This window comes from Arvicola amphibius, chromosome 5 (genome assembly GCF_903992535.2).
Source record: "Arvicola amphibius chromosome 5, mArvAmp1.2, whole genome shotgun sequence".
Taxonomy (NCBI): Eukaryota; Metazoa; Chordata; class Mammalia; order Rodentia; family Cricetidae; genus Arvicola; species Arvicola amphibius.
In genome coordinates this window covers 136,184,960-136,200,154 of record NC_052051.1, presented here as the reverse complement: position 1 = coordinate 136,200,154, position 15,195 = coordinate 136,184,960, and the positions used below count along the sequence as shown (strand labels likewise).

The following is a 15,195-nucleotide window of genomic DNA, read 5'->3' as shown; positions in this document are numbered from 1 at the left end:
CTCTGCCCTGAAAGCGCTTAGATTTTACTAAGCGGAAACAACACACAGTTAAGTCAGAAAACAATCGCCGAAAGGAAAATCATGAGAGTGACTGGGGAAGGTGCAACAAGGCTGCAGTATTTAATCGCTCACTAGACCGGTTCAAGCCAGTTCTCCAGTCTGAAGTTACCACACGCTTTCACGGGATTTCATCTTTTGCTTTCAATACTCTCTCTCTTCACTGGCTTTCTTTACGGCTATAGTCTAGTCTTTTTCTGTTTTGTGTGGGCGTGTATTTATTTCGGGGCGTACACGACTGGGCCCGAAGTGAAGTCAGAGAAGAAGCTGAAGAATTCTTTTTTTTTCTTCTAGTGGGTCCCAGGATCGAACTCGGGTTGTTGAGACTCGTCGGCCTAGGCGTCGATCTTTCACAGCGCGTGCCCCTCGCCTTTAAGCACTGCTCACATTTTACATTTATTGCCTGTCATCTCATAGGCGCTCCTCGAGAATGAGGTGAGAGCCGCCTCGCTCACCGTGAACTTGGCTTCTACTATGAAGCTCTTAGGACAAGCGTCCTCCTGACCATCTCAACCCCGAGAGCCCAGATTACGGAGCCTGGCCCGGAAGAGCAGTGTGGCGCACAGGAAACCGGAAGTCCCTGCCTAGCTCGGGGGAAAGGCGTGACTTTCCGGCGAGCGCGTCTCTCCGCTTGGCTCGAGCGCGCGTGCGCGTTGTCGGCGTCCTGGTCTGGAACATGGCGGCGCGGTCGCTGTGGGCGGTGCAGCGGCTGCAGCGCCTCCTGGCCTCGGGGCTTGTGTCAGAGAGCGGGTAAGCCGGGCGGCGGGGCCGGGCAGGCCGTGGCGTGGGCGCGGCGATGGGCAGCTGTGGGAAGGAAGGCGAGGGCTAACTCGGCACCAGCGAGGACCGGCCGCAGGCCCCGTGACCCGGCGTCCACGCCGCGTCTCCTGTAAAGGAGGCTGAGGCCCATCGGCGCGCTTTTCCCGGTCAGGGAAGATAAGTGCATCCGAGGCCACGTCCTAGGAGGTAGGAGCCAAGCAGCACTGAATCGGAAACGTAACTCATCCCTAGTCCCTGCTCGCCTGTGTCTTCCAAGGATGTCGTGGGGTTCTTAGCCAGACTCCATGTGGTCCAGTCACTCTCCTGCTCTCGGGAACATAGTTTTACTTGCGTGTAAAAGGAGAGCAAAGGACCGTTCTCCAAACGCCCCTTCCACCAGTCTTAGGGATACTGTGAAATTCGTGCCGTCAGTGGCCTACAGAACTATGGGTAGTCGCCTTTTATTATTTCGTGTTTAATAACTTGAGGAATCTAGAATTTAGGAAAATTTACCAACTTTTCCAAGCAAATATTAAGGAAGCTACCCCGCCTAGAAACCAGTCGCGGTTCTCGAACAGGTGTTTTTGTATTAGTGAACACTGTTCATTATTCTCGGGGGATACTCATGAGAAAGAATTTTTTTTTTTTTAAGGCTGTCTATAAAGTCCAAGAATTCTGACTTGTCAGTTAGCGGCAGGGAAGTCCAGGAAATTTGGGTGACCATTTGTCATCCTTTTTCCGGTCTTGATGCACCTGATCTATAATACACCCGCCATGCCAGAGCTGTGAGGCCTTTAATTCAATGCTTAGGGCGGGGTGGTTTGTTTTCCTACCTTCGGCAGTTTGTTGGGTGAGGTAAGGAAATAAAGACTAGTTTCTTCTGAAGGAGTGATTGAGCGTTGGCCTCTTCTCTTCAAACTGGTCGTTTTGACCAGCTTTCTGTTTTTCCAGGATATATGTGGTTTTCCAGGAGGGCTGGTCTTTTTGGCTGTGTATAATTTGCCCCCAGACATATCTATGATAACTATATTTTCTGAACCAAATATTTAGTTAGGACCGTGTATCCTAATTGGATACATGGTTCAATTGGATATCAACCCTTAATAAAATTCAGGACCAGCCTGTAAAGTCTGGGAAATGCCCTTGATTGTGACACTAAGCCAGCTCTTCGCTCTGCCTAAAGTTCTCTTTTCTTAAAGCAGACTCCCATACCCCAATCCCCTTAAGCCTTTGTTATAATGTCTGCCGTCTCAGTGACCACTGTCCAGTATATGTCTGTGTGTATAAGTAATAAACTGTTTGCTTTAAAGAGCTCTCAAACCCACAGATTGATTAACCTTGTAAGTTTTTCACTTGGGTCTAGGAGGTATAATGAGAACTTCTTAAACTAGAGGTCAGAGCTGCCGCAGTTGAAGAGCTGCTCTAAACAAGGTCCAAGTCTACGTTTCTGTGTGAACTGAACCAATTATCAAGTATTATAGTGATACCAAGAGCAAGGGCTCACTTTCCTCTGCCCATTGTATCCAAGGTTGGTTTTTTTTTTTTTTTTTTTTTTTTTTTTTTTTTTTTTTTTTTTTTTTTTTTTTATATATAACAGAAAAGTTTTATTGCAAAGTCAACTGGCAAGGAGGACAGAAACAGAAAGTTTATCTCCTTCCCTTGTCAATCGATGGGGAAACTTATAGGCAGAGAGAGGCTATTTCTCATTTATGTGGTGAGAAGGAGAACAATCTAGGGTTCTTTTTTTGGTTTTTCGAGACAGGGTTTCTCTGTAGCTTTGGAGCCTGTCCTGGAACTAGCTCTTGTCTATCAGGCTGGCCTCGAGCTCACAGAGATCCGCCTGCCTCTGGTTTTTTGTTTTTTGTTTGGCGGGGGGGGGGGGGCGATTCGAGACAGAGTTTCTCTGTGGCTTTGGAGCCTGTCATGGAACTAGCTCTTGTAGACCAGGCTGGCCTCGAACTCACAGAGATCCATCTGCCTCTGCATCCCGAGTGCTGGGATTAAAGGCGTGCGCCACCACTGCCTGGCTATAATCTAGGGTTCTTTTGTGCCAGTGTAGATGTCATCTCGCCTCTTCACAAGTTGTGTGCTTATTAGGAAGAAGTTATGTTTTGTGCTTAGGATTTTGAGCTCGTGATATCAAAATGTCACTGGCAAGCAAACTGGCTTGTGGAACTGTTTACACTTTTTTTTTGTGGGAAGAAGTTTCAAGACAGGATTTCTCTGTGTCATCCTAACTATCCTGGAACTCGCTGTGTAGACCAGGCTGGTGTTGAACTCACAAGAGATTTGCCTGCCTCTGCCTCCCAAGTGCTGGGATTAAAGGCATGCACCACAACTGCCCAGCCAGGACTGTCCCTTCTTAAAATGCCTATTTGAAACTGCTCTTGAATGGATCCTGTAAGCAGTTTTTACAGAAGCTGAGATTTGCAAGTTTCTAGTTAAGACATTTTTATCTTTAGCTAACATCTGTCTAGTCAGATATTGGTGATGGTCGCTTCTCAGGGGAGAAGAGCCGATGTGACCTTTTTGGGGCTGGGGTGGAGAAGCCAGCAGTTTAGTTTTAGCTCCTGTGTTTCAGGGGAGAGTTCCTTACACTCTTTTCTTACTCCTCTGTTACCTAATATTTCCTGCTTGTCAGTAAATTCATTCTATTCCTATTACTTTTAATTAAAAAAAAACTTTTTGGTATTTTCCTCTTATCACAATTACATGAATGAACTGAAACACATTCTAAGTGAAGAACTGCTCTAAGTGACCATCTATTATGATTCTGTTGACATTAAGCATCCGTAAGACTTGTCTATAGAAAACAAAATATCATTAGGTTTACCTGGGCAAACAGTGTAGGAGGCAGTGGTAAATGATGTGAAATACAGCCCTTTTATGTGACAAAGGTGTTGTGAAATTGTGATTTCACGCACAGACTCTGGACATGGTAAAAATGCTGAATTGTACGCTCTAAATGGTAAATTGTGTGGCATGACAACTGCATATCATTAAAACTTTAAATGTATGGGAGTTTGGCCTGCATTATGTCTGCTCCAACTGTGCGCCTGCTGCCTACAGAAGGCATTAGATCCCGGAGAACTGGAGTTACAGGTGGTGGTGAGTTGCCACTGCTTAGATGCTTGGAGTTGAATCCAGGTCTTCAGGAAGAGCAGTCAGGGCTCTTAACTGCTGAGCCGTTTTTCTCACTTTAATGCTACTTTTAAGAGCACTTTAAAATCTAAAAAACGTGAGGCAGATGAAGCAGAAGAAAGCTTAGGACTTCATAGCATCTGTCACCAAGACTGAAGACTATGGAGAGTCAGCGTGGGGTGCTTTGGGGGCTCTAACTGTTGTGGTTTGCCTTTGTATGGTGGCATTTTTTCATTGTGTGCCACTGCCCTACCTCACCCTCTTAGGGGATGGCTACACCCATTCAGCACTGCCACCCAAAGAACTGCTGGGGAAGACTGCAGTTCTGAGGACCCTCCTGATGTACTCGGTCCCTCCCTTGCTGAGCAAGCCTTAAGGCTAAAAGCTGTTAAACTGGAAAAAGAAGTCCAGGATTTAACAGTGAGTAATAGATTTTATGTTATTTACTATCTCTTTTCTGATTTAAATGTTCAAGCAGAATTTTTTGTGTTTTTTGTTTTTTTTAAATGAACTTTCCTTTAAAATGGTTCTTTACCCCTCTTCTTCCACTATTCTCTTGCTGGGCCTATTTTAAAAAAGTCTGGTTTTTAAAAGCCACTTGCTAAGCGTAGTGCCTTGTTTTGCTTCCCTCTGTCTCCCAGCCCTTAGATAACTGATGGTTTGGCAGTAAGGTGGTGTGGTGCCTGTCAGGTGATAGAGAATAAATATTTGCTGGGTGTGTGAGGTCTTTGTACTCTGGTAAGCAGAGAACATCTGACCTACTGGACATAGTTGTGATTGAGCACTGTGAGAAGAGATAGCTAAAGCAGAATAATTACAAGGTGGAGTAAAGTCCCTCAGGACTGCAGGGTGCTGGGAAGCAGTCTTATGAGAGCAATTAAAGAACCCAGAAACTAAAGAGAAAAGAGGAACAAACAGGATGAGTTAACTGCCTTGAAATGGGTGATAGGTTTTGGTTATTGTTTGGTTGGTTGGTTTTGTTTTGTTTTTAGGATTTATGTTATGTATACGTTATGTTCTGTCTGCCTGTTTGCTTACACGCCAGAAGGCATCAGATCTCACATTACATATGGTTGTGAGCCACCATGTGGTTGCTGGGATTTAAACTCAGGACCCAAGAGCAGTCAGTGCTCTTGATATCTGAGACATCTTTCCAGTTGCAGTGATAAGTTTTTGAAACTTAGTCTTTGTCATGTTAGAGTCCGGGTCCATGAAAGAAAGGTTGGCAGTGTTGCCTAAATGTGAAATTGTTTGCTTTGGATAATGAACTTGAAAAGTGATGTGTTCAAGCTAGTTGTAATTACTTACAAGCTACTAAAGAGTAAATAGATTACTGCTTTGGAAATTTGGAGAGCAGCCGGTCTCAGACTAATTTGTTTTTAAACAGCGACTATTGAAGACTAAACCCAGGGCCTTGTGCATGCTGAGAAAGTACTCTATCACTGAGCTCTATTACAAGGGCAAGATTTATAAAGTAAAAGCATTCTTTACCACTGACTTCTTACCTTTGATTTTGCTTTTGTTATTTAGCTGAGATACCAGAGAGCTGTCGCTGATTGTGAAAACATAAGGAGACGAACTCAGAGATGTGTGGAAGACGCCAAGATATTTGGTGAGAGATGATTCATAATGTAGTAAATTTAGTTGAAGGGCATGTACCTTTGTAAGCACTTTTATAAACTAATTGTAGTAGAAATGCACCCGAGACCCCTAACTGATGCATCCCATACCTCCCACTCTCCCCACAGGCTTTCTCTGCTACGCGTGGAAATGGTGTCATGTTAACCATTGTATAATAATGCTGGCCTTTATTTTTCTGAGGATGTACAGTTGCTACATTTCCAACATTCTAGTGTATATACAAATAATATTTTTTAGTCATTGATAAAGCAGTGAATCATTGCAACATTCAAGAGGAAAATCCAAAGAGCAGTGCATAACCAGGAATGCTAAAGTTTGCCTGATGTAAGCAGCATTGGTCTGTATGCACAGGGAAAGTCTATACTACTGTGGACAAGAATCCTTTATTGCTGTCAGTGCTCTGCAAGTCGGTTCTTTATAGAACAGCCTGAAGGAAGCTAAAACTTGAAAGTGAGTGTGTGTGTGTGTGTGTGTGTGTGTGTGTGTGTGTGTGTGTGTGTTCGAGCACTTGTGCACATGTGTGCACGTGTATCCAAGTCTATAACAAAGCTCCACAGATCATAGCCAGCTGCCAGTTAGTAGTTTTGAATTTCATGATTTTTTTTAAAATTCATATGAACTTATTTTCTTTTTACTTACAAAACGTAAAATTTTTGACTTTTGCCTCTTGTCCCACAAACCTTAAATTGCTTGCTGTGTGGCCTTTTACAGAAGAAAGTTGTTGGCTGCTGAGCTATGGAAATGTCTTGTTCCAAGAAGAACAGTTTTAGCAATGGGGGAACTTCTGATGTCCGACCTGCTTGATGAGTAAGGTGGATGGACACTGGAAGTCAAACACTGAGTTAGCACTAGTTAGACATCTAGGAATGAATTCATGTTAACTAACTGCCAGTTTATTGACTTAAAACAATGTCAGCCAAGGACACTACAGAAGTCAATTGCTTATGGAGTTTCCTCCTAGCCCTCAGAGATACTTAGGAAACTGAAGGGGTTGAGATGAGCATGGAGGGAGAAGGAAAGTATAATTTGGTTTTGATTTTTGGTTCATGTCTTTTGAGTCAACGTCTCTCTATGTAGCCCTTGCTAACCTGGAACTCTGTGTAGATCAGGCTGGACTCAAACTCACAGAAATTCCTGCCTCTGCCTTCCAAGTGCTAGAATTAAAAGCATGAGCTACCACACCTGGTATGTTTTTTAAGTGATATGTCATGACAACTATCTGACCTCCTTGCAAGCATAGTTTTAACTCAGTAGTTAAATTGGGACTTGGGAAATGGCTCAGTGGATAAAGGAATTATTTTGCAAGCATGAAGTCCTGAGTTGGGATACCTAGAATTCATGTGGGAAAAAAGTCAGGTGTGTGACTAACTCCAGTGCTGGGGTGGGGAGGAGACAGGCAACTCACTGGACACTCCTCAGTTTGCTGAAATGTCTAGTTCTGTGTCCAAGAAGAGTCTTCATCTAAAAAAAAAAAAAAAAAAAAAAAAAAACTAGAGCAAAATATCCATCATTGACCTATGACTCCCACCAGGGTGCACGTAGAGGCAAACATGTGCATGTATCACACACAAAATAATCATAATACAATAATAAGAATGCAGTCAGAAACTGCTCTTCGGTGTTCCAACAAGAACTTGGGCTTCTGTTTAGCCAAGTTTCCACTGCTTCACTCATTGAGAAGCAAAGTCTCCCCTGGCAGTATGCAGATCAGCACAGAAGCTTGCTGCTTTAAAACTTCTACTGAGAATGTAGCTCAGTGGCAGAACCATGGGCTTGGGCTTAATCCCCAACACAAAAACCCAGCGTCTGCTCTCAGTCGGGGCTTGTTTTCTTGCTTGACACTGGCACTTTTTTCTTTTCCTTGTGAGCCCATCTGCATGCCCGTAAGTCAGTAGGCATGTTGCTAGTATACTGCTGTTGGGCTGATGTGCCGCTGTTTTCCTCAAGAAACTCTGCTAGTAGAGTCTGTGCCCTGGGAAGTTAAAAGTAGAATTCCTTCCTCTCCTTTGGTCTGCCACATCTGGTCAGTTTTCTCAGGTCTACCTGTCGGTGTTTTTATTGCTTGCCTGTGACTAGTCTAGGTGGCTGCCCACCTTGGCATAGCTATAAACATGTCAATAGATAAGTCTACTCTTTACCAGCCCCTGCTGGGCAATATGCCACGGATGTCCAGTGGTGACCATTCCTTATCCCAATCAGAGTGGGAACACTGGCTTTACTTTCAGCTTGGAACAGTTCACTTGCTCTAAAAGGTTTCTGTGGACCTTTTCCAGGTCTCCCTAACAGGCCTTAGAAAGGACACTCACCTCATCTGTAAGTGTGCCTTACCTTCCTATCTAGGCAGCCACGAACAAGTGGCTCTCGCCATCCTTAGCATAGTGTAGGCTTTTCTTATTTTGTGTTCTTCACCCCCACCCTCCCAATGAAATATTCCTAGCTTATCTCTCTCTCTCTCTTTTTTTTTTTTTGGTTTTTCGAGACAGGGTTTCTCTGTGGCTTTGGAGCCTGTCCTGGAACTAGCTCTTGTAGACCAGGCTGGTCTCGAACTCACAGAGATCCGCCTGCCTCTGCCTCCCGAGTGCTGGGATTAAAGGCGTGCGCCACCACCGCCCGGCCCTAGCTTATCTCTTGAGAGTGGCCTTTGCACAACTAAGATAAGCCTGTTTTTAGTCTATTTTATATAGGTGTATCTAGCCCAAGTTGTATCTCTTCCCGATTTCCAAGTAGACAGACAGACATAGTTGAGGTTGAATGGTTGAGCTGATCCCCAAGTCCTGCATAGCAACCTTCCCACTCTCAGAAATACTAAGTATAAAGTGAGCTACCTCTTCGCCTACCCCAAGTTCTACCCCTAAGGACAGCGTTGTTCTCAGACTTGGATCTGTTTTCTCTGCAGGAATCCAGAGCTTCTGTAAGGACTTGGTGGAGGTGGCCGACATTTTGGAGAAGACTGCCAAGTGTTTTTCAGAAGGAACCAAACCTGAGGACCACAAGCTTACTCTGGAAAAAGTCTTTCAAGGACTGTCCCTTTTAGAAGCAAAGCTGAAGAGCGTGTTTGCCAAGCATGGCCTAGAGAAAATGACACCGATTGGTGACAAATATGACCCTCATGAGCATGAACTCATCTGTCACATGCCAGCAGGTACTGGGGTACAGCCTGGCACTGTGGCATTAGTACGGCAAGATGGTTACAAACTTCATGGCCGCACCATTAGACTTGCCCAAGTAGAAGTCGCAGTGGAGTCTCAGAGAAGGCTATGAACAAGCCCCCAGGAACTGAAACTCTCGCAGGTTCTGGCACCTGTGTCTCCTTTATTTATTAAGCTGGTTTGTATTATACATGAGGTCCTTCGTGTGCTCCACTTTGGATTTAGTCATATTGGCTTTATCTCTACAGTATCTTATTGGTTTATGTGGCCTGTTTGGTCTCATCAGAAATCCTGCCACTGGACATTTGAACAATGTGACGAGTGTCCTATGGCCTTTTTCAAAATGTTTACAAAAATCATTTAAGTTGGTACTCTGATGACTGAATCCAAAATCCCTTTTGTTTTCAACTAATTTCTGGAATTAGTGCAGCATCGTGTGTCTTATATTTTATGGGAAAGGGAGATGGTAGGGATTGGTGTGACATTTAGGTACTTAGATTGACAAAGCTTTACCCTTGTATAAATTTAGATCATTTGGGTTGACATATAGAGAGATTTTTCAAGACTTTATTTCATTTTTTATTTAGTCATCTTTTTTACTTGTAATCCCTGCTAGGGGTCACACATTGTTCTATAGCCACCCCTTTCTTGTTCCTTTTGGAAGGGCTAAAGGGTCGGGCCAGTCTTCCTTTTTTCTTGTTTATAAGGTGTGCTCTTTTACTAAACTGATCTCAAGTCTATGAACAGGTAAGCTCTGACTGCCTTGACAACACAACCCACTCCCAGGGAGACCAAAAGCCTCCATAAATCTCAAGTTGGAGCCGGGCAGTGGTGGCGCACGCCTTTAATCCCAGCACTCGGGAGGCAGAGGCAGGCGGATCTCTGTGAGTTCAAGACCAGCCTGGTCTACAAGAGCTAGCTCCAGGACAGGCTCTAAAGCTGCAGAGAAACCCTGTCTTGAAAAAAACAAAGAAACAAACAAACAAAAATCTCAAGTTGGAGAGTCCAACATGAGGGGCCAAGCACAGTAGCTGACTGTTCAAAATTAAAAACAAAGTATTAGGGGTTTTTTTTGCATAATTTTTTTGCAATATGTAATTTACACAAAAGTAATGCTGCTGTCTCATCTCACTTGCATGCACTCGGATGATCTGGGCATCCTCCTTTCTGGATTAGGGTGGGGTGCTTCTCTGGGGAGGACAAGGGACTTCCTGTTAGCAACAACAAAATGCGAAGTCTTCAACCACATTGCAAAACTTTGGGGATGCTTATCCCAAATCAGCTGCTGTCACCTTCACCATTCCAGTTTTTAAATCCTGAATCAAAAGCACCAAAAAAAAATTATATATTTATAATTGAGAAAAAGAACAAAGTTGTCTCAGGGTTTTTTTTTCCATGCACATTTTGTCAAGAAAAGGTGTGAACACAGCTCCGTCATTGTCCACCTAGAATCATTTGCAGTACATGAAGGAAGGACCGTATTCCTTGTACTCTTCCTTGCTGAACCATTTCTGCTGGAAGGTAGACAGGAGGCCATGGTGGAACAGCCCATCCACATGGAGTACTTGCACTTGGGGAGAATGGTGTTGATCTTCACGGTACTAGGAGCCAGAGCAGTGATCTGTATCCTGGTGTAATCGATGCCTGGGTACATGGTGGTACCTACAGACAGCACTGCGTTGGCATAGACGTCTTTGCTGTATTGACAGCACACTTGATGGTAGATTTGAAGATAAGTTCATGGACACCACAATAGTCCATACCCAGAAAGGAAGGCTGGAAGAGCGCCTGGGGACAGCACAATTGGTCCTTGCTCATAGTGATGACCTGGCTGTCGGGCATAACTCTTCTCCAGGAAAAAGGATGCAGCAGCAGCCATGCCTTACTGGAAATCCAGGGCAAAATGGCACAATTTCTTGATATTAGATCAGTTTCCTGCTTGGCTATGACGAGGTTGTAGCCATGTTTATTCTGGAACTTCATGGGTAGTTCCTGTAGATGGGCACTGGTGGGGGTGCGTGTGTGTAGTCCATCATGAAGAGTAGTTCCTGTAGATGAGCAGTGTGTGTGTGTGTCCATCATGAGGCAGGTGATACCATTAGAGCTGTACAGACAGCACAGCCTTGGTGGCTGTGTGAATGACTAGAGTGATGATCTTGAGCATGATCTGGGTCATCTCTTCATGACTGGTGTGGGGTTAAGGGAACCTTGGTAAGCAGCAAGTGCTCTTCCAGGGAGGGCCACACGTGGTTCATTACATAAGGTGTAGTGTCATCTCTGTTATCCAAGTTGGTGACAGTACCACTCTCCATGAATACCTCAGCATCAGGATGCTTTTGGTCTGGGCCTTGTTGCCCATATAGGAGTCCTACTGGCCCATGCCCACCATCACACCCCCAGTTTGGTGGTTAAAACACCATAGAAGCAAGAGAAGCCTTGGTCGCATCCTCGCCTATGCAGCCAGCGTTGTACATGCTGGGGCCCGTGTAGCAGTATCTGCTTCCATGGCAGATGGTAGCAGGTTGAGACTCAGCAGCAGAGAGACTTGTGTGTGTCAGGTGAGTGTGGGTTCTGCAGATCCTCTTCCCTTATAAGCAGAGTTATTTTCAGCCCCTTGGGTATGAAATACCTGTGATAATACCAGCAGCAAAAAACCCAAACACAATTGTGTAGGTAGTTACCTACAAATGGCTGGTTCCACCAACCCTTACTCCTGTCCTTGGTCAGATTTGCCCTGGGATCTTATATTACATTGTATGGGAAGGTTAATGGACAAAGTGCTGGACTCCCATGAATTTCTCATCTAATAATGCTGAGGTATGCCTTTTTTCCTTTGTGGTTGAGACTGACAAATTACTTCTCACATCAACAAACTTAATTTGTGTTTTTAGCACTGGGGATTGAGTGCAAGGTCTCCAGAATGCTAGGTAAGCACTCTGCGACTGAGCTCTGCTCCCAGCCCTGACAAGCTTTGTTTCCTAGTTCTTAAATCCATCTTAAGCCATATTTGTTTGAACGTCTATCTCCTCATTTATGTATTAACCTTGTAAATTTTATGAACCTGTATATTTTTTTACATCTTAACTGATGCTGTATAAAAGATTTTACTTTTACTAAGTTAGCCAAAGGAGCACTAAGGTTCTCTTGATATAACCCTGCCAGGCAGGCGGGATAGCCTTGGTTAACTGCCTGGGAAAAGCAGTGCTGGCCTGTCTTGGGATTAACCTTGTCGATATTTACATTCCCCATTTGTCCAAACAGTCAAACCTTGTCATTCCTGGCTCTGAAATGTGGTTAATGACTCGAAGTATACCTTGGAGCCAGGAAACTATAGGCTGCCAGGGATTTCTGTTCAGGGCTGGCTCCCTTTCATGCATTAGCCAGAAGCAGTCGCCTACTGGCCTGCAAGTTTTTCTTTTACTCATCTGGTGATGGAGTGAATTCTCGTGGGAAGGCCTTTCAATTCTGTAATATAGTGTTACCCTTCCTGCTGCCTCTGAAGCTCAAAAATCTAGTCGGTTTTAGGACAGACTCGAGACAGTCCTTCTAGATTCTTTGGACTGTCAATTAAACTGGCACAAACTGGATGAATGAGAGGAAAAGCAAACTCCGTTGTCTATGTGAACACAATAGTCGTGCAAAATCTGAGAGTCGGCCTCAGAAAACTGGTGCTTTGATCACATCCTGACCTACAGAAGAGGCCTTCTGGAAGACAAAACTATGATGAGTGTGGGTGGTCTCAGACGTCTGGGGAAGCCCTTTGATACATAAAACTGCCAATGTGCATTTCCTTTCAACTACTGCATTAAAAAAAGGAAAGTCAGTCTCTCAGCTACTCCCGTGACTGCAGTTTCCCAAAATAATAACCAGCACAATATATAGCAAAGACTATGTTGGGGCGGCATATTCTAATCTCAGACTTCCAATCATATTTTCAGGTGGTAAGTTAACCCTCAAGAGAATGAAGCCATCCCCTTTGACCTCCATCAGATCTAAACACCTAGACAAAGATAAGACTTGGAGATGGTATAAAGTGTACTGGGAGCAGTAAATACTACTTTCTAAAATTGTTTCTTTTTTATCTTTTACACAGTATTTTGCCTGCATGTGTATCTGTGTGAAGGTGTTGGAACACCTGGAGCTCAAGTTTAAAACAGTTGTAAGCTGCCATGTGGGTGCTAAGAATTGAATCCAAGTCCTCTGGAAGAGCAGCCAGTGCTCTTAACCACTGAGCCATCTCTCCAGCCCCCAAATTTTTAAAAAATATATGACCATATTTTATGTGTGTGTTTTGTCTCCATCTATCTCTGCACCATGTGCTTGTGGAGGCCAGAAAAGGGTGTGAGAGCCCCTGGAACTGGAGTTAGAAATGGTTTGTACACCATGTGTAGGTATACTTAAAAAGTATTATTTATTGTAGACTGAGACATGACTCAATGATTAAGGGCATTCCAACTGCTCTTCCAGAGAACCCAGGTTCTATTTCCAGGACTCTGCAGTCAAAAGATTCTCTTGGCAAGGCATTATTTTACCATCTTACTAAGTGCCTGTTTAAGGAACAGTGAAATTCCACAATATGAATTTGCCTTCGTTCCTACAAGATTGACAGGTGGAAACAGTGAGAAAATGGGCCATGTATATTTTAGAGTTACTTGCTGTCCTTGCAAGTGAACTAGAACAGACTGTTGTTTTAAAAGTTCTGTTATCTAGAGTGTTCTGATCTCTCCACACATTTTTTGCAAGTAGATCAATGTTAGGTTCTTTTATTCTGTTTTGCAGACTTAAATCATGAATTCACAATGAGATGAAGCTATAATAAAAGAAGCTCAAAGAAGGGACATGGAAGCCACAACAGTGTAGTAGAACTCAGACTTGGTAGCATAGACACTGAGGGCAGTTCTGGTACCTGTGACTTCTGCCACCAGTCATTCCATGTTTACAAAATGGTTATGATTCATGACACTGAGGAGTACATGAAACTCCAGTAAATTCTCCTGTTTTGTTACTTAAATTATCACAGTTTTTCTCACATTTTTACGATTGTCTAAAGTCTAGGGGAAAGGGAAGACCGGCTAAGTGATTGTATTAAAAATAAATTGTAAGCTAACCTGCTGTGACCTTTGTGGCTTGGGTCCTGGAACCCTGGCTAGGGTTGGTGAGGGAATAAAGAACAGGCAGACACACATAGTGAAGCCAGGATCAGGTGGGGTTCTCTAATGCTGCCTCTACTACTGGGTGTTCATTAGGTACAGCACAGGGGAAACATTAGCTGGTCTCAAAGGCCTCTGGAGACCAACAATCCCAGCTGTAAACATCCAGGAGGAGGAGGAAGCCTCATTTGTTAGTCTTTGCACACACTGATTAGTCTTCCATAGACACTCAGACTCCAGAGAAAAGCTTTGCCAATTTTCCATGAACCAATTAAGACCTTGTAGTCCTCAGCAGGCCGTCCCCATATCAAAATACATACTCTCTTAGAACTTCGCTCCCTCGAGCTTCCCCCATCATTACACGGACTGTCTTAGGGTTCCTGTTGGTGTAATGAAATACCACAACCAAAAGTAAAACGAGGAACTGGCTTGTTTTGCTTACACTTGTATATCACCGTTCATCATCAAAGGAAGTCAGGGCAGGAACCTGGGGCAGGAACTGTTGCTGAAGCCATGAGGAGTGCTGTTTACTGGCTTACTCAGTCTGCTTTCTTGTAGAACCCAGGGTGACCACCCAGAATTGACTGAACCCTTTCCCATCAATCACTAATTTAGAAAAATGCCCTCCAGGCCTGCCTAAAGGTGAATTTTATGGAGGCTTCTAGGTCCCCTCCCCTCAGAAGACACTAGCTCTTGGTCAAGTTGACATAAGTCTAGCCAGAACACTAACCATTCATAATACATCTTTCCCTTCCCGTTCTGTTTGTCTGGTTGACCTTGTTACAGAAATATGCACTTTTAGAATGAAAGAACGATGAAACTGAGTCCAGACCTTTAATTATTTTCATCTTGATGGCTTTACCATAAAAGACCTCGGTGTGCTGGGCATAGTGGCCCATGTCCTTGATCATAACACTTGAGAAGCAGAGACAAGAGGATCTCTATCAATCTGAGGTCAGCCCAGCATACATAAAGACACTATCTTAAAACAATGGGGGTTGGAGCACGGCTCAGTGGTTAAGGTGATCTATGTTTCCTTACAGGTCCACTGCAAGCCAAAGTGCTTTAAAATTTAAATTTCACTCACTTATCTCTGATATATGTCTGTGTGCCTGGTATCCTCAGAGGCAGAAGAGGGCATCAGATCCCTTAGGACTGACAGCTGGTTGTGAGACGCCATGTGAGTACTGAGAATTGAAACTGCATCCTCTACAAGATTCTGTTTTACCCTTTGTTGTGTAGCAGTTTCCTCAAAGAATTGAAATATTCTGTGGTGGTTTGAATGAAAATGGGCCCCA

At 44.0% G+C, this 15,195-nt stretch overlaps 1 protein-coding gene across 1 annotated transcript; it reads left to right on the top strand.

The window, feature by feature from the left end:
* The first annotated feature begins 677 nt into the window (after window positions 1-677).
* On the top strand, window positions 678-13,854 carry Grpel2 (GrpE like 2, mitochondrial). Its single transcript, XM_038330519.1, has 4 exons — window positions 678-807; window positions 4,224-4,377; window positions 5,488-5,569; window positions 8,495-13,854. The coding sequence occupies exons 1-4, from the start codon at window positions 734-736 to the stop codon at window positions 8,857-8,859; spliced, it is 675 nt and encodes a 224-aa protein (XP_038186447.1). The 5' UTR covers window positions 678-733; the 3' UTR covers window positions 8,860-13,854.
* The last annotated feature ends 1,341 nt before the right edge of the window (window positions 13,855-15,195 follow it).